The 26,603-nt window shown below is 37.1% G+C and overlaps 1 protein-coding gene across 9 annotated transcripts in view; it reads right to left on the reverse strand.

Moving 5' to 3' along the window:
* The window catches only part of INVS (inversin), a 143,085-nt gene that overhangs the window by 58,826 nt on the left and 57,656 nt on the right, over window positions 1-26,603 (reverse strand). For 8 of the 9 annotated variants that reach the window (XM_073227009.1, XM_073227044.1, XM_073227016.1 and 5 more), the window contains 8 exons: window positions 23,239-23,412; window positions 19,686-19,853; window positions 16,103-16,283; window positions 13,658-13,767; window positions 10,717-10,888; window positions 5,633-5,788; window positions 5,060-5,289; window positions 2,162-2,268 (listed from right to left, as the gene is read on the reverse strand). In XM_073227009.1, the coding sequence (XP_073083110.1) occupies window positions 2,162-2,268; window positions 5,060-5,289; window positions 5,633-5,788; window positions 10,717-10,888; window positions 13,658-13,767; window positions 16,103-16,283; window positions 19,686-19,853; window positions 23,239-23,412 (1,298 nt within the window). Of the gene's footprint in view, window positions 1-2,161; window positions 2,269-5,059; window positions 5,290-5,632; window positions 5,789-10,716; window positions 10,889-13,657; window positions 13,768-16,102; window positions 16,284-19,685; window positions 19,854-23,238; window positions 23,413-24,900; window positions 25,172-26,603 lie in introns of those variants that run through there. The other variant, XM_073227027.1, reaches the window with a different exon arrangement.

The raw sequence follows: 26,603 nt of genomic DNA on the forward strand, positions 1-26,603 counted from the left end.
TTAGAAAAAATATATTTTTATGATTTCATAAAAAAATAGCAGCGAGACAGTAAACATTGTTATAGAATGAATCCTTCATAGAAATAAATTAACACTAATTCTTAGGAGTCTTAACCTTTCCCTTTTGGTTTCTAGGGTTTCAATCCTCTCACATATCTGAGGTAATGTCAAAACTTCAGCCTTGACAATTCCACTTGGCTTTCCAGCTTTAAGTGTCCAAATCCCTAAATCTTCAAGTCTTTTTTTGTTTTGCAGTTGTCATTTCACTATAATAGAGAAAGTGAGTTCTTTATATAATCATTCCCAAAGTAAGACACACTTTTCTGCTTTATCTAATTCTGCATGTGCTTCAAGAATTCCAGAAGCTTCTAATGCAGGTGTGAAGTAGGGTAATGCTACTGCAAACTTGAAGACACCAACTTGACAACATGGCAGTTATTTACTGAGCATCTATTTCATGAAAAGTGTTGTGAGCAGAGATGATCATGATCTTCCAGAGTTCTTGCCAATAGGGAGGACAGATTACACAGAATTAAAATATAAAGTGCCATGTGCTAATTGCTATTCAAATTCACAGTGTAGAGGAGAACATAGTTTGGAACACATGACTGTGGAATCAGCACAGTCTTGGTAGATGAGACTGCATCTGAACAGAGGAATGACCTGATTAACAATTATGTCAGAAATATGATTTAGGGAGGGCTACTTTGGAAGCAGATGAATTGAATGACAGAAAGATGTAAGGAAGGAAAACACTGAAGGGACACTGTGCGAGTCCCAGAAAGAGTCCCAGAGGGCAGGATCGAATAGTGGTGCTGGAAATGAGGAGGAGATGACAGGATGAGCCAAGGCGAGAGATGAGCCTGAAATACAGACTGAGAACTCGCCAGAACCAAGGGACTGTGGAAGCTGGGTGGTAGATCGGACTGCCAAAGGACACAGGCTGGGAGGAGATCCAGTTCTTGAAGAATGTTTACATTTAAAAAGTTTAAAAATGGAAGAGGAGCCAAAGAAATGGAGATGAGCAGACATGACTGGAAGAAAACTGTCACAGAAGCTTAGAAGAGATACAGTCTCAAAGCAAAGGAGTCAACAGAGCAGGCGACACAGAAAGGCCAGACAGAGTGCGCCAGAGGACGACATATGATTTATCGATGAGGAATTTGCCAGTGACCATTCAGACACAGATTTCAGCATAAATGTGAAGATGGAAGCCAGACTACAAAGGCATGAATGGTGAGAATGAGGAAGTGGAGGCACTGAAGAGTGTCTGAGAGAAAGAAGACTTTATAGGCAGAAAAGACAAACTATGGAAAAAACAAAACTGGAAAATAGACAAAAGACATAGACAATGGGGAAAAGTTCTGAAAGAAATCAGAAAGATGAAGGAGGTGCCCCCAGAAAGGATAAACGTGTTTCCTTGAGACAGTGCCTCCTTCTCTGTGAAGTCTCCCACCTCCTGACAGGGACAAAGAACTGGTGGCGGCTCAGCAAGGGCCGCTGCAGTGAGTGCAGACCCGGGCCGGGAGAGCTCAGGTACTGAAGTCCGATCACAGACTCAACTGTTACCTACAAATCACTAGAATCTTCTTAGAGCCGATACCACCAAGAATCTCTCCTGCAGACTTCATGCTGCTGCTGGCCTTTTACTGGGCCATGCGCCCTTGGCAACATCCCTAGCCTAACTCTGTGGATCTCTTATCATTCATGAAATCAGTGTCTAAACTAAAATCCTGAACTGTCATCTTAGCTTCTCATTTTTTCATGCTACACAGTGGCACCTTTGTCCACTAACTGATAATATTCTCTTCATCAGGAGAGACTTCTTGATACATCACACATTTTGCTGGCCTACCCGAATTCCTACTCCTGGTCCATTAGGACTCCCCTGATTTGATGCCAGTCATAAGCCAGAGAGGGCCTCAGTTTCCTCCTCTGTAAAACGCGAGCTTGCCCAAGGTACTATCTAAATTTCTGAATAGCTTTAAAATCCCATGATATTAAATCAACACTGCATGATACTTTTGCTCTTTTCTTCTAGTTCAGGAATTCTTAATGTAGATATTATTATTTCTGAACCAGTATCTATACTTGGTTTTTTTTAATGTGGCAGAAAGAATGTGAGATGAACAACAATATATTGTTCTTATCAACAGCTTACCTCTCCTCATTGTTTTCCATCTGATTAGGGAAAGCAGCAAAGTCTAGTAGTAACTTAATGGCATCAAGATATCCATTGTTACAGGACCAGTGCAAAGCTGTTCTTCCCTACAAGCATGAACAAAAATCAAGCACATCTGTAGTAGGTATTGTTGGATATACAGTTACTTTTGCTAACTCAAAATACAAATAGTTCCCAAATTGCTCAATTACAAAAAAGGGAAAATATTAAGTATACAATGGAGAAAATGGACAGCACCTTAGTTAGGTGATCAAAATTAATACTGTGTTAAATTAGGGGATCATAAGTCTCTAGAGGTGATACCCTGTGAAAGACTTGGTATCGTTTATATAATACTCCAACCAAAAATATAATACTTGAACTTAATTATGAGGAATCATAAGACAAACTCAATTGAGTGACATTCTATAAAATCAATTGCCTTAAAAAAATTCAACGTCATGGAAGATAAAGCATGAAGCATTACTAGAGATAAAGAGGGATACTTCATAGTGTTAACAGAGTCAGAGAGGAGGATATCCCAATCCTAAATCAGTATGCAGCTAATAACACAGCTTCTAAATACACAGGATGAAAATTGACAAAATTAGAAGGCTAGATGGTTAAATCCATAATGACAGTGGGAGATTTCTAACCCACCTTTTATATAGTTTGTAGAACAAACAGATAAAAGAGCAGTAAAGATATAGAAGACTTGAACAGTACTATAAAAATTTGACCTAAGTGATAAATATAAAACATTGCACCTAACAATGACAAAACTAGTACTCAAGTATACACAGAATTTACCAAAATCATCGATATGCTGGTCCATAAAGAGAGATTCAAAAGATTTTGAAAGACGATTCAGAGTATGTTTTCCAACCATAGTAAAATTTAAGCTACAAGTCAGTGTGGTAGGCAGAATAAAGCACTGCCTGCAAACATGTCTACCTCTTAGTCTCTGGAATTTGTTACTATGTTATTTCTACGGAAAGGGGGAATTAAGGTTGTAGATGGAACTCAGGTTGCTAGTCAATGGGGGAGATTATCCTGGATTATCTGGGTAGGCCCAGTATAATCATAAGGGTCCTTACAAGTGAAAGAGGGAGGCAGAAGGAGTGTCAGAGTGATGCAGTATGAGAAAACACTTGGTCAGTCATTGCCGGCTCTGAAGGCGGAGCAATGAGGAAACAAGCCAAGGAATGAGAGCACCTTCTAGAAGCTAGAAAAGTCAAGGAAACAGATTTTCCCCTAAAGCCTCTAAAAAAATGTAGCCTGCTGACACCTTGATTTTTAGCCCAGTGAGGCCCACTTTGGATTTTTAACATCTAGAACAGTAAGAAAATAAATTTCTAAGACCTATGTTTGTAGTAATTTGTTAAATAGGAAATGAATATAATGAATAACAAAAGGGTAATGAGAAAATGCCCAACTGCCTGAAAAATAATACACTTCTAAATATTCTGTGGATCAAATAACAAATCAAGATTAGAAAATCAGAAATTAGAAAATGTTTGAGCTGAATGATGATGATGGTACAATTTACCCAAACTTGTAAGATCTAGCTAAAGCAGTGCTTAGAAGAAAGAAGCACATTTAAATACATATGTTGAAAGAATATTGAAAAAGAATCAAGGTTTAAGCTTTCATCAAGAGGATCTTTAAAAAAATAGTAAATCAAACCTTAGGAAAGCAGATGGTAGGAAATAATAAAGATAAGGGTAAACACCAATGAAGTAGTAAAAAAAAAACTTGAAATACAGAAAATCAACAAAGATAGAAGTTCTTCATAAAGATGAATAAACTAGATGGAAAAGTTTTTAGAAACGAAGAGATAAAACACTTGAGCAATATATGAAATATGTAAGAGGAAATCAGGTCCTACAGCTAATAGAATATGCAACCAACTTTATGCAAATACATTTGATATTTTTAATGAAGAATGGGTAAATTTCTCAAGAATTTACCAAATTTTTCATCTTACCAAAGCTGAAGGGTAAATAATTAGAAAATCTGAATAGTCTTACCATTATTAATGGAACTGAATCAGTCATTAACAACTTTTGCACAAAGAAAACCTCCAGAACAGGTGACTTCACTTGGGAATTTCTCCAAAACTTTAAGGAAGAAGTAATACCAATCTTACACAAATTATTTAGGAGAATAAGGAAAGAGGGACTATTTCTTAACTCTTTTTATAAGGTCAGCGTAAACTTGCTACCAAAACCTGACAAGTGAAACACAAGAAAGGGAAATTACAGGTCAATCTTGCTCATGAACATAGATGCAAAAATCTCAGAATATTAGCTAATAAAATCCATCAATATATATATTTTAAAAATATAAGTCTCGTTTACTCCAGGAATGAAAGGGTGGTTTAACATCTGAAAAAAAACAATGTAATCAATGTAATTCACCATATTGACAGCAAAGAGGAGAAAAATAATATGATCATGTTGATAGATGTAGAAATGGTATCAGAGAAAAATTAAACAGCTAATTGTGATTTAAAAAAGACTCCTAGCAACTAGAAATATAAAGGAAACTATAGCAAATATCATATTCAGTGGTGAAATATTGCCACATTGTATTGGAGGTTGTGGCTAGTTTAATAAGATGACAAAGAAATGAAAGGCAGAAGGACTGGAAAGGAAGAAATAAAAATGTTACTCTTCATAGATATTATTTTTATGTAGGTAATCCAAAACAATACACATAACTAATAGAACTGGAAAGTAGCTTAATATACTACTTCTGTAAGTAAAAATCATTTCTAATGAGCAGATTTGTGAGTAATCTCTTAATTTGATAAATTGTTTTACTTAATTTTAGTTAACAAAAAAATAATTTGAACACTTTCAAGAAACAATATATTAAAAAACCTAGAATTTCTACCTCTTTGTCTTGAATGTTAGGGTCTGCATTATTTTCCATGAGCACTGCCATGCAGTTGATGTATCCCCCATATGCAGCACACTGCAAAGGGGTGCGTCCTGCATAATCTTGAACATTTGGATTGATCTTATTTTCTATTAGTATCTGGCAAACGTCAGCATTTCCTCCCAGTGCTGCCCAGTGTAAAAGAGAATGTCCATCTTGGTCAACTAGATCTACCCTTGCTCCACCTGAAAAAAGCAAAAATTTGATGAAAATGTCTAATACTGAAAGAATTTATAAAAATGAATAGAAGTTAAAAAAATATTACAACAGTCCCTTAAAAGCCTTACTAGTAGCAAAACGCTTCTATGTATATTATCTGCCTTAGATTTTCATAATAAGCCGGTAAGCTCAAACAACTCTCAACAGGTGCAGCTAGGCGTGGAGTTCCCAGTGCCGGGCGTGCAGCTCCTCCCCCCTCCTTCCCTCTACCCAGCGGCGCTCAGCTATGTAAAGTCGTATTTGAAATAGTGAATGCAAGAATTCCTACCTGTTGAGAGTGACTTGTTAGGAGTAGTACAAACAACTAACCTTTAATAAGTGTCTGGATCACATCTTTGTGTCCCATCTCACAGGCTCGGAAAAGTGGAGTATGTTTCATGACATCTGTAGCATCTACTTGAGCATTGTTTTCCAGTAATAACTTCACGGTGCTGACGTGGCCAGAAAGGGCGGCAGCATGTAAAGCTAAAAGGGAGCAAAAGAAAGTGAAGGGCTCTTTATAAACAACTTGACATTTTTATTATTCTGTGTACCTTTTCCTCATCATTTTGGCTAAATGCCACTTAATCTTAAGGATTCTCTACTTTTCACTGTTATAGATTTCTGTCTTCCTCTCCATGCATATGGATTAGTCACACCTTTTCCCTCTCTTTTCTTCCTCCATACTGTTGGTCTGCAATGGTCTCCTCTTCTCAGTTACTAGTTTATTATCTTTTCCTCTAAGAGTAAGAGAATAAAAGAATGACACAGAGAAATGATTTAAATGACAATGCACTCACTTCTGCCCACTAACCCACTCAGTAAGTATATGCCTGGAGGGCTGTGTGACGGGAGAGGTCCACTAATGTTCCTCCAGTTTGGTTCCCCGGGCTGTTCCTGTGGTTGGTCTGTACACCCACATGGCACAACGGGCACCCTCTTACTGCACTGAGCACACTTCTCATATGACATGCAAGCAAGTTATTTTTTCAGGGCCAGTTTAAGAAACAGCAATTTGTTTCAGTAGTGGAGGAAAAATAGATGGAATGTGGCCTCCTGTCTGGTATTTTCATAAGGGGTTTGAAAGAGTAATTTTGGTTACATGTTAAGTTTCATCTTATATTGATCCCCTAACTATGTTATTATACCCCATTGCTTGATAAATGCCATCACCCTTTAGATGACTCCTTAAATTCTATTTAAATTCATCCCTCTTTAAATTCTGAAATTGCCAAGATAACTGTCTAGAAGCCTGGGCAGTTCTTTCTAAGTATTATGGCTTTATAATGCTTGGAACAATGTTTCTTTCATAAAGTATGATCCATTAACCAAACCTGGGATGCCTATAAAAATGCAGATTTCTGGGGATTTGTTCAGAACCTACTACAGGCTGGGTACTAATGTAATGCTGAGAATTCCCCAGGGAACAAAACAATGAGGGTACATTCTAGTAGGGGAAGCAAAAGAAAATAAAACAAAAAAACCAAATCAATAAACAAGAAACTATTACACAGTGATGGATGCTGTAATTAAAATAAAAGGTATTTTGATATGCAGAGCACCTGGGGGACTACTTTTGATTGTTGGTTAGGGCAAGCTGTGCTAAGGAACTGACATTTGAGACCTGAATCATAAAAACGGGACAGTGATGTCGTGATCCCAAGAGAGAGTAGTTGGGCAATGAGAACAGATAGGACAGGACAGGAATGAATCTCTGTGTTTAAGGAAGGCAAGGGAGCTGCAAGCAATAAATGAGAGTGGGTTAAGTCAGTGAGGTAGAGAAGGCCTTATGATAAGAGGCTATATAAGTCAGAGCAATGGAAGACACTGAAAGGGTTTAAGTGAATAAGTGATAATTTGATTTATGCTTTCAACAGATCACTCTAGCTGTTGTGAGAAGTATGCACTGTAGTAGATTAGAACATAAACAGGGAGGCCAGTGACCTCTGTTGCAGTAGACTGGGCAAAAGATGATGGTGGCTTGAACTGGGGTGGCAGGAATGGAAATAGTGAGGAGCAGAAAGATCTAGAATATATTTTAGAGGTGGAGTCAACAGGACTTGTTGACAGGATGTGAAATAGGATATTTGTCTGTATGTTCTGGGAATCTGCAATTCCCCAAGTAATTCTCTTACACGTACTTGAGTTTAAGACTCCTGACCTAAATGGCTGAATGTCAGTTTGGCCTAAACAAGATGCAGACAAGAGTGAGAGACTTCACATATCTGAAGTGCTGTCACTTCAGAGAGCGCAGCCTGAAACATTCAGTTTGACAAACTGTGGCCCAGTATAAGGAAAAACATTCCAATTGAGTTAGGTTAAGATGGAAGTAGTGGGTTCCCTATATTGGAGCTGTTCAGCCAGAGGCTGGAAGACCTCTGGTGAGAATGTTATAAGGCAGATTAAAGCACCGTACAGATGAGATAGTTCAGTGATTTTTCACATTTTAATGGCACAAGAATGCTTTCCCCCCGCAAGTGAAATTTTATAAAACACTCAATATATAAACCAGATAAGGGTTGAGTGGTTCTGACTAAAGTAGGAGTGGAGGGTTACCCACTTAAGCACCCATCCCCCAACCCCCACCCCTGCAACACCTCGGGTACCTTTATAGAAACCTGTCGTTCTGAAGAGCACAGCTTGGAAACTCTCGACTAAATTTAATTTTAAGGTGCTTTCTAATTCTGAAATTCTACAATTTTGTGTTGTGGCATCAGTATGCATCAGATACTCTTCAGATAAATGTCAATGTCAAATGAAAACAAAATTTCAGTTAAGCAGAAAACAGAATTAATGATCTTATTAAATGAAATTCCCCATTTCTGACTATTTGCATTTATTTAAAAATAATCTGATATTTAACTGTTGTTGCTCTCTCTTTGAAAAAATGCCACAAGTTTACAGATCTAAAGTTTTAAAAAATTTTAACCTTATGTTATGAAAAATTTCAAACCTATTCATAAGTAAACATATTCAATAGTCCAGTGAATTCAATATAGCCTTCACCCACCTTCAACAATTATCAGTACATGCTTACTCTTGTTTCATCTACCCACCAACCATTCTCTCACCACCTTCTGTTTTGTTTTGTTTTTTTCTTATTCCACATTTTATTTTTTGTTTATTTATTATTTTTTGAGAGGGCATCTCTCATATTTATTGATTATATGGTTGTTAACAACAATAAAATTCTGTATAGGGGACTCAAAGCACAATCATTAATCAACCCCAAGCCTAATTCCCAACAGTCTCCAATCTTCTGAAGCATAATGAACAAGTTTTTACATACCACCTTTCTGTTTTGAATAAAATTCTAGTCATGCTCTTTCATTTGTAAATATTTTAATAAGTATATCTAAAAAGACGAGAATTTTTTTTAAAAACACAACCACTACTATATCAGCCAGCGTCCATTTAGGAGACAGAAACCATGCTAGATACTTAAAACATAGAGAATTCAATATAAAGAAGTGTTAGCTATGGACTGAAGAACTGAAGAAGCAAAAGAGAACACTAAGGCATCACAGAGGGCAAAAGCAGCAAACAGCTAGCAGTTCTAGGGCTGGGGGGGCAAAAAGAAGATGGGAGTTATTAAAACTCTGCTTGGCTGGAGCTGGAGTCTGTGAGGAGGGTGTTCTGAGGTTGGCGCTGTGATTGTGTAGAAAACTGCAGAGTGAAGTTAGCGGCAGCCATTGCAACAAATTACCCCTGCCCTGTTGAGGAGAGCTTACTAGGGTGATGCCGACACGAACGGGGAGCCGCTCTGTTTCCTCTGCCAGGCTTCCAGTCTCCCTCCGCTGCCCCCAAGGAGTGATTCTAACAGGGCACCTGCTGGCCAAGGGGAAATGTGGTCCCCAGAACCCCCAGGGGGTCCCAGCATTGCAAAGAAAGGATAGTACCATTGTTATAACTAAAAAATATTAACAAAAATTCTGTTATATCAAATATCTGGATAGTATTCACATTTTCTTAGTGGCTTTATAACTTTTTTTGATTTATTTGAATCAAGATCCAAATAATATCTGTATATTGCTGTTGATAAGAACTCTTTTCTAATGGGAAAGAATAAACAACACTGTAGAGGGATGATGGCGAGAAACTCACTGTCATAAAACAGAAATGTCAGGAAGGCATCTTTGTCATATAACAAAACTCCCCTAGGAGAAAGAGCCAGGGAATTAATGAATCTGAGAAAAATTTATAGCTGGCTGCAACTATGGTGCACATCAGAAAGACATCTTTGGTCAAAAGGATGCAAGCATCCTTGCCCTTATTTATTAAAATAACATGAAAAAGTTAAACTACAAGCAAGGCTAGTGATAAAGTAAAAGACTGCTTACTAAAGGAACTTGACAAAAAATTAAATGTTCAGTCCATTTATAAACTCAATGTCCTATGTGTCTGCAGCACAACTCTTAAGAAGCTTAAGGTCCACCATGAAGCTTTGATAAAGAAATACTTTTTAAAGTTAAAGCCTTTAATGAAATTGATATTTTGTTACTATCTCGGTGGTCTAGGTACAGGGAGGGAGATTAATAGGTATAGTAACTCCTGTTGCCTCTCTCCTCCAAGTGCTGCATCTGTGGTTTTGGTGGCCAAGAGAGCTCTTATCCAGAACAAAAGGTAGGTGCAAATGACTGCACCTATGTTTATACGTATATGGAAATTTAACACTGAGAACCTCCTAGCTGAGTATTTATTCTGTTCAGTGCTATTATTGTGCGGTTGTGAGGTTTTTCTTTCTCATTCTGACTTGCAATTAGTATATCATATACCAAGAAGAGACCTCCAAGTTGGCAATGAATGCTAAAACGTTCATACCTCTGTCGACCAACACATAGTTAAGAGGCTCTCTTATTAGAGAAAGAGATTAAAAGGAGCATCCAGTAAGAGCTTTTGATGCAAAGGTGAATTGAACCTTTGAAGCTTCTAAAGTCATGGGAAGTTATCTCTAAAATCGGAGATTCAGGATGAAGTAATGCTATTCTTTGAGAAAAGAGTAAATGAGAACATACTTAGAGATGTGCATTCCTTAAAATATAATTATCAATTTTTGAAAATGTAACTGATAACTACTAAATATGCATAGTTATATTAAAGTACAGGTTTATGCTTTTGTACACAAAGGTAATGATCAGAAGAGTTTCCATAATCATGATTAAGGAGCAACCTGGGTTTAAACCAAATGCCACCCTTCATCTCGTAGAAACACAGACTAATTTAGCCACACTAATTGGAGAAATGAAGCCTTTGGAGTGACATCCTAGCAACCTAAAAGTTAGAAAGTGAGGATTAAAGTCAAACAATATCACAAAAGGAACTATGATTTCAAGGTACTACTGTACAAGTTTTATAGCACCATCTACACTTTGGAGCCTGAAAAAAGCAAATTTAATATATCTATCAGTTCTTACCTGTACCTCCATACTTGTCTGCCATGTTAATATCAATGTCAGCTTTTAAACTCAGCATAGTCCTAAGGACATCATCACTGCCTTTCCCAGCGGCCCACATAAAGGATGTTCGTCCTTCGAGATCTGAATCATCTTTCACCGAAGGGTGTTTTAAAAATACTTGAACAGTTTCCTTTAAGAAAATTTCATTAAAAAATTGAGACAAGAGAGCAGCAGGTTAGGTGACTTCCACTAAGAAACAAAGTATTTTTTTCCTGCTTTTGAATCAAATGAAATAATCTTTATGAATAATGGAACTAAAATTTCCATTGAAAATAACAATCTTCTGTTCTTATACTTAAGTTTTAGTTTCCATCGCACTTCCAAAACATAAGTAACACCTTCATTCAACACCTTCCTAGTTGAGAATGCTCATCCTCAATCAAGTTTAAAAACTTTGTAGGTCACTGTTAGAGAGATGAAATGGCACATAAAAGAAATATTTGGTGTCATGACCAACATTAAAATACAGGGTTTTTTTTAGCTAGACCTGTATATTCAGTCATGCCTACAGGGAAGGTTAATACATTTTTTTACTGCGTGTTTTATAACTATAATTTAACAAAATAATTAATGCATTTTTTGAATAATGATGGGTGGCTACCGAGAAATGAAGTATTCAGTTCACTTAAATAAATATTTATTTAACAATTCCTATATTCAAGGTCCTCCCTCCATGGAGTCATACAAAAATTAGGACCCTAGATAATTCTTAGAGTGCCTGAAAATTTTAATGGGGGTTAATATTCACAGCATTTTAAATTGCCTCCTTCCTTAAAACTCAGAAGCATACATATTTTTAGGAAGTTCATAGGAAAAATTTTTTTGCTTGAGTGAAAGTAAAATAGTTTCAGAAAAAAATCCTGGAGGCTGGGCACTAGCCAAAAATATATGAAATGCTCAGTATTTTAGAGCAAGAAGAAATTCAAGGGCTCATCCAATCCTCTCCTTTTACAGATGGAAGAAATTTGGATTCAAGGTCATACAAAACTTGATACAGGCAGATAGAGAAATAGAACCCAGGGCTAAACCACAGCACTGTGTCCACATCAAACACTGCTTTCTAGTCATAAAACCAGTTGTTGACCTGCTCAGTTTGTTATAGCTTAGTGCTCCTAGACCCAGTGTGTCTGCTTAGTACGCACTAGATTTGAGTAAAGAAATGGACAAAAAAAAGGTTGGTGATTTTATGGTTTGTTTTCTTTTACTGATTTGCAAACATTTCCCTGTTGAGTGTATTTTCTTAATGGTGAATGTCTGCAAGGGTTTTGGGTTTTTTTTTGTTGTTGTTGCTGTTGATGTTTTTTAAAAAGACAATACAAATTCTTAGGAGTTAACAGAGTCCAAGGAGGTCAAGGGGCTGGAAACTGAGATTAGAAAATTTGTGTTATTAAAAAAAAATCATCTCTGTCATTGGTAGATTATCCAAAGCAAGTATTTCTTTGAGTAAACGTTCATAATGTACCATTCTTTCCTACTCCCATTAGCACAGTTATTTAATTACTGGTATCTGTACATATATTAAATTTGGAGTCTAAGACTTTGGTTCAAGATTTTCAGCAAGTCATTTAATCTCTTGGATCCTTGTCTTCTTCATCTGTAAATAGGGATAACATGCTCTCTCACTGACTTGTGTTGAAATATGGATTGAGCTCTGATTTCCATGGATTGACCAGACTGGGTCAACTAAATTTCTTATCTATCTGTAATGAGAAAAAGCTCCTCCTCAAAGTACTGCTTTGTATCTTTCTGAGATCTTTGGAAATAACAGAAGATAACAGTGCACTAAAACTCAAGGTGATAAACAGAATAAATTTTTAGGAATGTCAGGAAGGACTACAGCTCTAGTTGCTCTGGATACCAGAAAGAAAGAAGGTGGGAAGATAAGATATTTTAGCAAACTGAGTATTCAATATGTTCAGCAGTGCATTTGGGGAGGCCAGGCAGATGGAATTATACTACGCTGGTGAGAGCATTCTTATAATTTAATGAAAACAAGTGTTTGATTATGCACGCCCACTTAGAAGGCAGCAAAATCAACGGGGCTGCATTACCATGTGCCTCTGTGGATGAGTCTCTAGTTCCTGGTGGTGACTCATACTCAGGAAGCTGAAGCAGCCTAAAGTTATCATGTTGCTGGGTGGACTGAGTGACGTAATGGATGAGAAAGTGTTTCGTAAACTATAAAGGGCAGTAAGGGAAGAATTAATAATACTCAATACCTTTGGAAATATCAACTCATAAATTTGCTTTCTCAGATGTGTAACATACACAATTCTCATTAGCACAAGCAATAATAGGAATACATTCTATTTCTTGAGTACCTGCTCTATACCAATGACATTAGGCATTGGTCATAGATGTTCTCTAATCCTAACAACAATCCTGATACAGCTGGCAAAAAACAGTCAGGATTCCAGCCTCGGTTTGTCTCGTTGTAAGGCCTTGCTGCACTTGCCTTCAGGACAATTACAGATTGCTGAGTGCTATGTTGTCCTTAGGGCTGTAAAATTAGTGAAAAGATGAAGTACACTTACAGTAAAGCAAAATGTTATACTGAACAGTTATAATAAACACTGTATAAAACTTCACATGTGACTAACAACAAACTATCACTTGCATAACAGTCAGAATCAACAGTATGAACAATTGTTAAAAATCTAGTTGTTACACAAGCATACCAGTGAGTACATGTAAAGTGGTGACATCTGAATAAGGTCAGTGGATTACATCAATGTCAAGTTCCTGTTTATAATACTGTATTGTACTTCTGCAAGATGTTACCATGGAGGCAAACTGGTGAAGGGTACACGTTTTATTTCCTACAACTGCATATGAATTTACAATTATGTCAAAATAAAAGTTTAATTAAGAAAGAAGACAATTGTCATGTTTTACTTACAGCAAAGTTACTCTGGGCTGCATAGTGCATGGGTGTTGCTCCTTGGCTATCAGATGGGATAGTTCCAGACTTATTTCTTTCTAAAAGGAGATGGACAATCTGTGCATGGCCTAGAAGCAGACACAATGAGGTAGTTATCACACAAAAGGACTAAATAACTTATAATCTACTTAAAGGACAGGGTAAGAAAAATTGCTAGCACATAAAACAGTATTCAAAAATGGTTTCTGAATAGTGATCTCCAGTGCAACCACTTCTAACTCTGAAAAAAATACTATGATAATGTAGAACAAAGGCAAAAACTAAGAAAAACATAAAACTTAATGCTTTGGTCAGGAAGGAGATGACATTAATTATAATTGCCAGATTGAGAAAAGCTATATTTGGTACTAGCTCATTGCATACCCAGGCTTCTCTTTATAAAGCTGCCCATAAAAAGGGAAGGAAGTGTGTTAGACGCCGGCCCCTCTCAGGCACCAGTGCCCCTGGTCCCCAGGTTCCATCACACGACCAGTCAGAACTGCACAGCCACTCTCTCGTGCTCTTCAGGAGGATATACTGTAACGCAATCTCTTGTAACCTCTGGGGCCTCGTGTCTATACCCTCTAACCTTCCTCTCCCAATTTTTTTACATTTTTGTGATCTTTAAATCCCAGAAAACAAGTGGGCAGGAATTATAAGCTGGTGGTAAAGAAAATACTCTGGAGGCACAAATCAAGGATGTCAAACAGTTTCCTGAGATTTTCCTCTGGATTCCTCTCTAGATCATGTTGGAGGATGTGGTCTCCACAAGTGAAGAACTGTAGAAAGGATTAAAGAATGACCAAACTTGGTAACAGTTTATTTAGGAAACCTGCTTCAGCATATTGGGAAACCAAGCAATGAAGATGATGCCACTTTAGCAGAGCAAGGATACACTGCGCAAAAGTCAAGCAGAAAAAGGCATCTGAAGGGGAGTTGTGCTCATTTACCTGCTCTCCAGCTGTGGTCTGAGTTGGAGTTCCCCATGACCCAAACGCCACAGTCAACCTAAACACATCTCATCTTGGTTGAAAGATAATGAGGAAAATTCATTAAAGGCTTTATGAAAACCCAGGAGAGGACGGGGAGCAGGGCAGGCCCTCCGGGAGATGAGGAGCACACTCAAAAAGTGATGTAGAGAGGGCTCCAGGGGAAGATCCCAGGGAACTCTTTGGCATTCTTGATTTGTGCCGAGACGGCCTCTATAACATGAAACAGAATATCCTAAGAAGAAAATCTGAAATGAAAGGTTAATAGAAGGAAGTGAAAAGGAAATAAGCCGAGATAGGAAGAAATATGGATAAGAGAAGGAAATCAAAATACCACGTAAAATACAATCTATGAGAGGCAGAAAGAAAGCAGAACTTGGCAAACAAAAGGTCACTTTAGCGGTGTGGAGACAAATTTGTGAAATCGAGGATGCAAAGGAAAAGGAAAAAGGGATGAGACTATACATTGAAATGAAGTCCAAATAACAATTATAAACCTGCCCATAAAGCTGAGGGCAGATGTAAAAATCATTTTTAAAAGAGACGATGTGTAATTTAAGAACTAAACCCACAATAATAATTGGGAAAAACCACAGATGATATTAACAAATACTAAGAGAGTGGTAGTAAAAGTGCTCTAAAAATTCCTCATTTAAAACAAGTGGGAGTCAAAAGAGGCAGTTTGGCTCTTGACTGTCAGGCTTAAAAAAGTGTTTGATAAATTTAAAAGTACTATTAATAGAACCTAAAAACCCTCTTAAAATATAGGCAATTTGAAACCAAGTAACAAATGTAATTCATACACGAAAAGGCAGAAAACAAAACAGGAAAAAACAAAAAATGAAGAAACCCCAAACATCACTAATACTCAAAGAGCAGAATAGCAAAAAAAAGGACCAAATTTTATGTCTTGTAACAGTGACTAAATGGGGAAACCTCCTTCAGTAAAAGAGGACTCTCAGATAGCACCCCCACCAAATCAGACACTCACACATATACACACTCTCTCATCTAAAAAAGCAGTCCCTAGAAAGATTCAATAAAAGGCATATCAGGAACACAGAAAGAAAAAATATCAAATATCAAGAGTATAGCACAAACCTAAAATTAAAGCCCTCCACCAAAAAAACAAAGGCACTGAATGTGAAAAGAACATTATTTTATATTTACATTTGTCAGTGAATGTGCATGACTTACACAATAAAAAGTTAAAACAGGATGTTGAAATTAAAATGAATATATGACAGGGCACACATTTATGTTACTAAAATTTAAGCACAGAACAGAGGGATTTAGGTATAAAATGCCACATATCAATTAAAAATTAAAATAATTAAATAGGAGGTGGAGCTGACAGGGGACAAGAAACCACTGAAATTTATATATTCATGTGGTTCCTCCTAGGGCTGGTCCTTTTCATTCACATGCAACTCACCCAGTAAAGCTGCCCAGTGAAGTGGGGTTCGAAACAAGTTATCGTAAGATGTTATATTACAGCTTTCATATGAGGTCAGGACATCAGCCACTGTCATGTTCCCGTCGGCGACTGCAAAGTGAAGAGGGGTTCGGCCCTCATAGTCCTGCCAGTTCAGCAGAGACTCGGTGGGAGCAGCATCCTGTTTTGAAGGAACCAGGACTTCAGACACACATGGAATCCTCACTAAGTCACATTTGACAGAAGTATTAACAGAACGACTTTCTAAACATATATTTTCTCTCAACACGAGTGATAAAATTCAGAAAAAAGTACAGTCTGAATCTTTAAAAATTTATTTTCACATTTAACAATAAAAATGTACAGAAAAGATAATAAATACCATACTATCTGGATTACATAGGTGTCAGTACCTTGCCTAATTTTGTATCTGTTATGGATTCAGCTAAAGCTGTATGTTTTACAGTTTTGCTACATTTGTATGCATCCATAAGCAATACATGAATTTTATAAGTGTGTTTTCAATAGTTATACTTACACATTATACTATGTATATTCTCTGGCAACTTTTTTCTTTCAATGTTATACTTTTGGGTATCTGTGTTGATACTAGCTCATTTGTTAAACCAAATTAGTTATCTATTCTCTACAGAGGGACATTTAGATTATTTTCAGTTTTTTTTCTACTATTAACAATAATGCTGCAATCGACATGCTTCCTGTTTATGTCCCCTTAGCACAAGTGTGATTTTTCTCTAGTCCAAACACTCAGAAGGGGAATTGCTGGTTGGAAGGGTATCTGCATCTTCAGCCAGGTATTGTCAAACTCTCCAAATGGTTGTACTAACTAACACATCCATGACAATGTGTAAAAGTTATTTCCCCACATGCTGTTACAAATCAATCACTTGGTATTATCAAGCCTTCTACATTTTCCCCTTGTGGACATGAAAAGCATTTCACTGATGTTTTAATTTGTACTTCTTTTATGAATGAGGTTGAGGTTTTTTAACCCATGTTTATTGCCTATTCGGTTTAAAACGACATTTCAGATTTATTCATTTTTGTACTGGGTCTTTGTAGCAGATATTATGATGCACTGCTTAGGTCCCCTGTCAAGACTAGAGAACTTATTCCCTCAGCTGCTGCGACCACTGACATCAGACGACCTTCCACTGTCAGCCTTCTGCAACTGTTTCAGCTAAAGAGGGCTGCTTATCCAAGGTCACATCCCTTCTCAGATTAGGTCATCTCCAAGGCCAAGCCCTCCTGCCCCAAATTGAGAACTCTCCGAAGGACCATCCCCAATTTACAGCTGCTTGTATAGTCAGCCTATTTTACAAAAAGGGTAGGAAAGGTATTATAAATACTTAAAAAAAAAAGTACTTTTAGGCAGTGGGTATGTTAGGTCTTTGAGTCTCCTTAGGACTAAAATGTGTTTACAAGAAGAAAAAGAAAAGCCAAATCTGTGAGGAAATAATATATTATGAGTGAGAATTATCCTCCCAGAACTTTAGATACTGTAACCAATATATAAAGAATATAAAATAACTATCCAGGACACATGTGAGAAAATAAGAAATGATTTAAAAGGAGACCAAAGAACAAAAACTAACAGAAAGACCAGGCAGATATGAAAAAGAACCAAACCGAACTTTTAGAAGTGAAACTATAATTGTTAAGAATAAAGACTCAATGAATAGGATAAACAAGAGACTGGACTAAGCTGAAGAAAGGCTTGGTGAACAGGAAGGCAGATCTGATGTAATTACCCAGAGTGTGACACAGAGAGACAAGATGATAGGAAAGTTAAGAGAGAAGTTAAGGGACATGGAGTATAAAATGAAAAGGTCTAAAATATGTGTAATTGGAGACTCTAAAAGCCAGCGTGGAGAGAGTGAAAGAGAGGCAATATTTAAGGAGATAATGGCTATACATTTTCCAGAACTGAGATGCAATAATCAGAGTATATACCAAACAGGGGGAAAAAAAATGAACACCTAGATACATTGCAAGTAAAACTTACAATGCCTTAAGAGAAGAATTTAAAGGCAGCCTGAGAGAAAAGACAGATCATCTATAAAGGAATGACAATTAGACCAATAATAGACTCCTCAAGAGCAACAATGAAAGGCAGAAAGCAGCTAAACAATAGGCTGAAAGAGTTGAGAAGAGAAACTATGTAGAATTGTGTATACAGGAAAACTATACATTGAAGAGCACGGTAGAGATGCAGACATTCTTAATACAGAAAAACTATACATTGAAGAGCATGGTAGAGATGCAGACATTCATCTCTATAGGCAAGGTACTGACACCTATTTTAATCATCAAACAATTAAAAAGAGTTTACCACAAATGGATTTACACTAAAGGAAGTTCTAAGAATTATATTTCAGGAAGTAAGATAATAACACTAGAAGAAAAACTTGAGGTTAAAGAAGAAATCCAGAGCAAAGAAATCAGTTAACATGCAAACAGAAATAATCATTGTGTATACAGATAATATCTCTTAAAGTCTAATTTGTGTGTTATAAGCAAATAGGACTATTTAGACTACTCTAACATGCAAGCTGGAAATAAGGAAGGAGTGATTGAAAACCTCAAAGAATTTACTGATAAATATTCAAAATTAATAAGAGAAGTATAGCAAGGTGGTTAGATATATACGCTCAATGAACAAAAATATCAGTTGTATTTCTACACCTGGCAACAACCAGTTAAGTATGTATGCTAGATATGCTAAAAGAAAAGTTCATGGCAGCACTGTGGATAGCAAAAAACTGAAAAGAGTTCCAAATGTCTATCAATAACAGAATGAATAATGTGTGGCTTATTCATAAAATGGAATACAATTATGTATAGCAGTAAAAATCAATATATTACAGCTACACACAGAAACACACAAAAAAATCACCAGCTAATGCTGAGCAAGAAAAGCATGTTGCAAAAGAATATATACAACAGAATTCCATGTATATGAAATTCAAAAACTTTAAAAACTAAACACTACATTGGTTAGGGATATGAATATATGTGGCAAAGCTATAATAAAAATCAGTGGAATGAAATATACAAAATTGAGGATAGTGGCTGTCTCTGAGAAAGGAGAGAATAGAATGGCCCTGGGGGGCACCCAGGGGACACAAAGGTGATGCTAAGTGCTTGTTCTTAAACTCAGTGATGAATATACAAGCATTTGTTGTTTCCCTATTCTTTGTATCTTACACATACTTCACAATTATTCACTTACATCTATCTACTATTTAATAAGAACAAGTAAAAAATAAAGCCAGGGAATGATAAATATAAATTCAGGACGGTAGTTGTTGGGGAACATGGATGAACATGGGATAAGGGGAGAGAATGCATTTGGAAACTGGCACTTAGGAAGCCTCTGTGTGGTCTTAAATAGCAATATTCAGATGGTTCTATTTCTTGTGTGGTGGATTCACATGTTCGTCGAATCTTTTGCTTCAAAATTTGCTTGTGTGTCATATGTATGCTTTTGTATATATTGGATATTTCATAATGAAGAATTTTTGGAAAGGCCATCAGATCGAGCAGCACCACTTGTACTCACCAGAAGGCATCGCACTGTGTGGACAGCACTTGGATCTTTGTGGTTGGCTGCCCAGTGAAGTGGGATCTTGCCTTCCACATCAGGAATCCCGATGTTGGAATCATGCTTGATAAGCAGCTTCACGTGCTCTGGGTTATTGTAGTAGGCACTCCAATGCAGGGCTGTTTGCTGCAAAATTGACATAGTCTCAATAACAATGACAACAGTACCAGCCACAGCACAATAAACTTGTCCCAAGCTTTTGTTGAGTGACAGGCACCGTTGTAAGAATTTTACATATTTTATCTCATGTAACTGTCATGACAATTCTGGAAGATAAGTACTCTTGAATTTGCAGTTATGTGAATGACTACAGGATGAGTAATCTGCTCAAGGACATAAAGGGAGTAAGTGGCCGAATTGGGATTTTCACACAGGTAATCTGACTCCAGGATCTGACCTCTTAATCATGGCTGGCATTAAAAGCATCAGGTACTAATAAGCGATAATCCTGAGAATGAGAAAAGCAGCCCCATAGTTTATGAATAATTACCAACAAAGTAAGTAGTGATCTTGGTATTACATCAAGCACCTTGAGATTTTGATAGACTATCTTGAATTTTAATAACTATCAAAAAGAAGATCTATGCACAGGAAATGATGGATCTGGACTTCATTCCTTATATCAAAAGATAACTTTAATTATAATTCTAGTTGTAATTACTAAACCTAGTTACTGATGTTAGGATATATTTTGAAACTACAACACTGCTTTATTTTAGATAAAAGTTAAAAATGAAAATGCTGAACTTATTTATGTTGCTTTAAAAATCTCTTTTGCCATTCTCATCAACATACCTTGGTAAGACTGGTTCCCCTATTAGGAGAGTTATTAAGGAAACACACGGGAATTGTTTAGATACACATTATCCCTTGGGGTAGCACAGTCATCAATCCAGTCTAGAATCAGATCATTGAATAGCAGGAAACAAACTCATCTGTCAGATTAAAAACTTTAATAGTTGACATACGTAGTATTCATCCAAACTTTACCTATAGGTATTTAATATGAAAAGTTGCTATTTAACTCATTCCTCTTTGTTTTGCAATAACTGCAGAACAAAAAAAAGTCAGAAATACAATAGCACTTAATTCCTTATAATCACATTTCCAATAAACAAGTAGTTTCTATAATTCTTTTCTTTACTCTTTTTTCCCCCTCTGCATCCCTTTCTTTGCTTTTCCTTTGTTAATTTGTTTGGAATACACAGGCTGAGATGTTATATAATGTCTGTTAAATCTAATAGTAAAAAGTTTGGAGTTGTATTTTCTACATCTCTGTTTTCATTTTTCCAGTAATTTTTTTTCACTGGGGTAAAATGTGTATGACATAAAAGTTGCCATTTTTATGGTTTTAAGTGCACAGCTCAGAGGAGCCAAGCACATTCCCATTGTTGAGCGACCATCAGCAGCACCCATCCCCAGAACTTTGTCATTTTCCCAAATCGAAACTCAACCATTCAACAACGCCGCCCAACTCCCGCCTCCTCTCAGCCCCCTGGTTACCACGATTCTGCTTTCTTTACGAATGTGACTCATCCTCAGTGGAATCATCCAATATTTGCCCTTTTGTGTTTGACTCATTTCATTTAGTGAAATGTCTTCAAGCTTCATCCATATTGTAGCATGTGTCAGAATTTCATTCCTTTTTAAGGCTGAATAATATTGTATGGCTATACTGCATTTTGTTTATCCAGCCATACATTAATGGACTTTTGGATTATTTTCAGCTTTTGGTTGCTGAAAATAATGTTGTTATGAACATGGATACACAAATATCTGTTCATGTTCTGCTTTCAGTTCTCCTGAGTATATACACATAAGTAGAATTACTGGATTATATAGCAGTTCTATTCTTAATTTTTTGATGAATTGCCACATTGTTTTCCACAATGGCTGCCCCAGTTTATGCTCCTACCAGCAGTGCACAGGGTTCAAATTTCCTCACAGCCTCACCAACACTTGTTGTTTTGTTGTAGTGAGAATAGCTATCCTAAAGGTTTTAAGGTGTTACCTCATTGAGGTTTTAGTTTGCATTTCCCTAATGATTAGTGATGCTGAGTATCTTTTCCTGTGCTCACTGGCCATTTATGCATCTTCTTTGGAGAAATGTCTATTCAAGTTCTTTGTCCATTTCTTAAATGGGTTGTTTGTTTTTTTGTTACTCATTTTTAATGTATGTTATAAAATTGTTGGTCTGTTGACAGATTGGAAATTAAAAAAAACAAAAAAATCAAATCCTTCCCCTCAGTTAGAGAATCCCAGCTCTTCGCTTTTGTCTTGCTCTCTTCTCTGTGCCTGCCTGAATCCATTTTCTATCTGTTTGACCAGATAACCCCCAATATCAGAATATACAGATACTGGAAGATAGTAGGTAGTTCCTAGAATAAACTGGGAAAGCCTAAAGACATCGTAGCTTCGCAAGGGATTAATGGGCCTCTGTAGATGGACTCAAGTGCTTTTCCAGTGAGATATTAGCACTACAAATGCTGTAAATTAGGAATAGTGTTAGTTACAGTAGTTGTGAAATAAAGTCAAAGTTGATGTCAGAATTCTGAATTATGTGAATGACTACTACCAAAACCTGAAAACTACACAAAGAACACTAGGAGAGTGAAGGGATTACTGAGTATAAACCCAGTGGATTTAACCAAAGAGGTTTAATTACATGGGAGTGTTGGAGTTGGCAAGACTCTATGATTAAGCACCTGGTGGAAAAGGAAGACGATTATTGCAGTTATCCAACTAAACACCACATTTTTTTTCCTGTAAAGAATCATCAGAGCATTGATTAAAACAATGACCAGTGTGTACAGTAGGTTAAAATTCAAGAGCAGGGAAGGTAAGAGAGCCCAGCAACAAAAGCCAGAGTAGATGTCAGAGCCAAAAATGAAACTAACAATATTTATTTCATAGCTGACATTTATGAGAGCATATCATGCACTGGCCACTGTGCTGAACACTATTTATATGTATTATCTCATTTCAACTTCAACAACCCTTTTCACATTATAAGAAAAACAAGGCATAGAGGAATTAAGAAATTTGCCCAAGGATACAAAAGAAGTGATGGCTTCTTGCTTGAAACCTAGAAAGACTGGTGCCAAAGCCCAGGCTGTTAAACCATGAGGCACTTAGTCCACTGCCCCAGGCATCTGGCTACAAGTCTAACCACCTAGAGTAACTCATGACTAGCTGGGTTTTGTAGTTAGGCCTGGGCTAACTAGTCTGAATTCTAGTTCTGCCACTTGGATTTTGGGCAGAATTTTAATCTTCCTGACTTTCGGTGTCCCCATCTGTACAAAGGAGATGCAACTACCCACCACACATGATTACTAGCAGGACAAAATGACAGAATTTCAGGGAAATACTTCCTGGGGGGTAGGAACACTTAGAATTGTTCTACCATGTGTATTGGTGATGGTAATTTAGGCCTTTTTCCTTGAGGCTTCACATTTAAAAGGAAGCATTTGTTTTCTGCTCTTATTTGCCCTTGATTTGGAGAGTCTATTACCTTGTTTTTATCCTGTGTATCCACTTCTCCTGGTGCCATAAATTTCAGCAGAAGCGCCAAGCACTTAGGGCTCCTGTGCCGGGTGGCCAAGTGCAAAGGAGTCATCTCTTCCAGATCCTTCTGCATCCAGTTTGCTCGGCGTGTAAGTAAGAGCTTCATGAAACGGTAATTGCCCTAAATAAAACACAAGAAACAGTAAGGAGAAGTTTAAAAATGTTAAGTATTATAATTATTCTGTGAGAGTAAGCATTCAGATAAATTAATAAAAGGAAAAATACTTTTAATTCCACTATTCTGTCAATTGTTTTATCTCTTCATCCTTCCAACCACTTTCTACATTCATATAGTTTCCATAAGTGGCTGGCCAATATTTCATTGTGTTAAAGCAACACATTTTAACCATTCCATTATTGTTTATAGTATTTTCTGTATAGGAAATGTACAATGTACATTTTTTCATAGTTTTTTTTCTTAGTTTTTTCACAAAAATAAAATTACCAAAAACCAATTTACTGTGTTAAAGGCATTTACATATTTCATGGTTTTGGGTGTATTTTCCAAATTGCTCTCTAGTGGCAGTAATGAGTATATTAGTTCTAGCACATTTTGACCAACATAGCAGAGATTATTTATATTCAAAGTGTAATAACCTTGTGAAACACACAGAGATTTTAAACCCCAATTTACAGGTGAGAAAAGTGAGATTCAAAGGGGTTAAATGTTTTGTTCACAGTCACTTGGTGAACAGGAGGAGGTGATCCGTCTTCCTGAAGAGCTACTTAAGGTGCAACTGGAGTTGGCACCTTAAGATGCAGCTTGTTCCATGTGGCTTCCAGACGGATATGGTCACCTCAGCACCAACCCGGGAGTCACCACAGGCCACCTACTTGCAGGCAATATGTCTCATCAGTTCCACCTAACCTGGTAGAATCAGTCCATCCCATCTGGAGAAAGAAGTTTAGCTTCCAGGGCTAGAACAGTACACCAGTGGGGATCCAGGTCAAGCATATAGTATGTCCATGTAATATGGGAGCTTTGAAACAAAACCCTTGAAAAACACTTCTTTGGAGCTCTTCCCCGAGGTCTAGTTCCATATTTCCAATTCTGATTGGTGCCTTCAACATGCTCGGTACCACAGATATTTCAAAGTCAACATGACCAAACTATACTGCATGATCAAGTTCTCTGCCTGCTTCATGCCTACTTATCTTTCCCTATTCAAAGCACAGTGGCAGACAGAGTTATCTGTCCTTTTCATCTTCTGAGATCTACATCCTTAACCATTTGGAAATGTGGCCCTTCAGCATTATAACACATTGATGATCTACAGTGAGGGACTAACAGTATTAGTAGGGAACACATTTGTTACTTGAGGAGGTCCCCACTGTGACAGATGTGAGGCTGGCTCTAAAGCAAAGGGGACTAGTTACAGCGACAGTGAGGTGCGGAAGGATGAATGAGATCTGCCTGCTCACACACAGGGGAAGAGAGGATTCACTCAGTTCCAGTGTTGGGGCTGAGATAAGAGAAGAGGATAGGAAAAGGGTCCATAAGACCATCTGTATTAGATGGGCAGACTTGGAATGGACTAAAAAGCAGCCTGACTCAGCTATTTCCTCTCAGAGAGGCTTTCGTTGACCACCCAAAGTAGACCTTACTTACTGTGTTGTCTTTGTTGTAGTACCTTTTCATTTCCTTCATAGTATTAATTTCCTCAGTTTGTAGTTACGTATAAATTTGTTTCCTTCACTAAGATCTCTCTCACAAGCTGTAAGCATCGCAAAGGCAGAGATGATGTTATTGACTATTATGCCTGTCATAGTTCCTGGCACAACATAGGTGCTTGATAAATTCTACTTGAAGGATTGAGAGAATAAGAGGAAAAGAAATATCTTCTACAGGTTTTATTTTATTTTTTTAGGTTTTTGTTTTTTTATTTAAAAATTCTTACAGTTGCTATATTAGATCATAACAGTTAAGAATCTTGATTCTCAAATATCTGCTATTTGGTTACTCTTGCTTCATAATGTTTCATTTAACTGAGCTTCATTTATAGTGAACATCATTTACGTGGATTTCTCATTTCATCCAATGCCCGCTTTTGAGAAGTAAAGGGCTAAAATTTCCTCAAGAGGGCAGCCTGCTCTAAATCTCTTGCTATCTATTCTTTGAAAAACAGTGCCCAGGAAAAACTATGTGGTACTTCATACCAGAAAATAATGTTTGACCTTTTTGAGCATAACATTTCAAATATTACAGAATAGTTCATCATGACCTTTTAAAGATATTCAATCAGACAACCATTTTGATTCTGAAATTTAGAGGCAAAGGGAAGAAGGAGGAAGCTCGAATACGTCAGGGGAGGGGGTGGCTACTGACGTACAGACACGGTTTTCGGCATATTTACATTTCACATTATTCTGGGGACTCTACTTACACAAAGCAAGGTACATTCAATAATGGTATTTATTTAGACATTCATTGAACAAACATTCATTGAGCCTTGTTATTAAGCAGGCAACAGTAAAATGTCTGCACTAAGCTTTACTTATTACAAAGCTCCACAGATTTCATCTTTGCTCCTCACAGAGGTATCAGAACATTTTTGCACATCAAAGAAAGTGTCTTCCTGTGTCTCCATTTCCTTGTCTGTCAAACAGGGATAAGAACAGCACCTGAGATTATTGTGCGTATTTGTAAAATAGTTAGGACAATGCGCAAAGCAGATGCTCAGTAAATAGTTGCTAGTTTTATTATGAACAGTTTTCCAGTGTGGAAGAGGCAACAAAATATAGATGATCGAGTGGTACCAAGAATGGCTCATGATTAGGGCTTGTAGATAGAATGATTTGACTGTATACAGTTTATACAGTTAATCTAGTGATCACAGAGACAACCAATATTAGGGACAGGTGAAAGTAAACATAGCTGGAATGTTACATATAATGGTTTTCCTGACTTTTTTTTTTATGTTGAGAAAGATGACTATATTCTTTCTACAGATAATGACGATACAGGACCAACAAGGGCATACATACCCAATAGGAACTTAGCCAGTATCCTGGGGAGAGACCAGCTGCTATTGCAAAGGACAGAGACACATCAGATATTCTCTACAAATGTTGGGACTACAAACAATATAGTCCATTTGGATCAAGGTCAACTTCCTTGGTCCCATGAACAAGCTTTTATTAAATGCCCAGTGTATGCAAGCTCAGTTCTGGGAATGAGCAGAGGGGACAGAGAACTAACTCTAAGGGCTAAACGCAGGAGAATATTTCTAGTGTCAAGGGAAAAGAGGAAGATACTAGTTTGAGACAGCAAGCTAATTTGATGACCCTCTGAAGGTTATATGACTCTGGGGA

The sequence above is a fragment of the Manis javanica genome, chromosome 2 (assembly GCF_040802235.1).
Source record: "Manis javanica isolate MJ-LG chromosome 2, MJ_LKY, whole genome shotgun sequence".
NCBI lineage: Eukaryota > Metazoa > Chordata > Mammalia > Pholidota > Manidae > Manis > Manis javanica.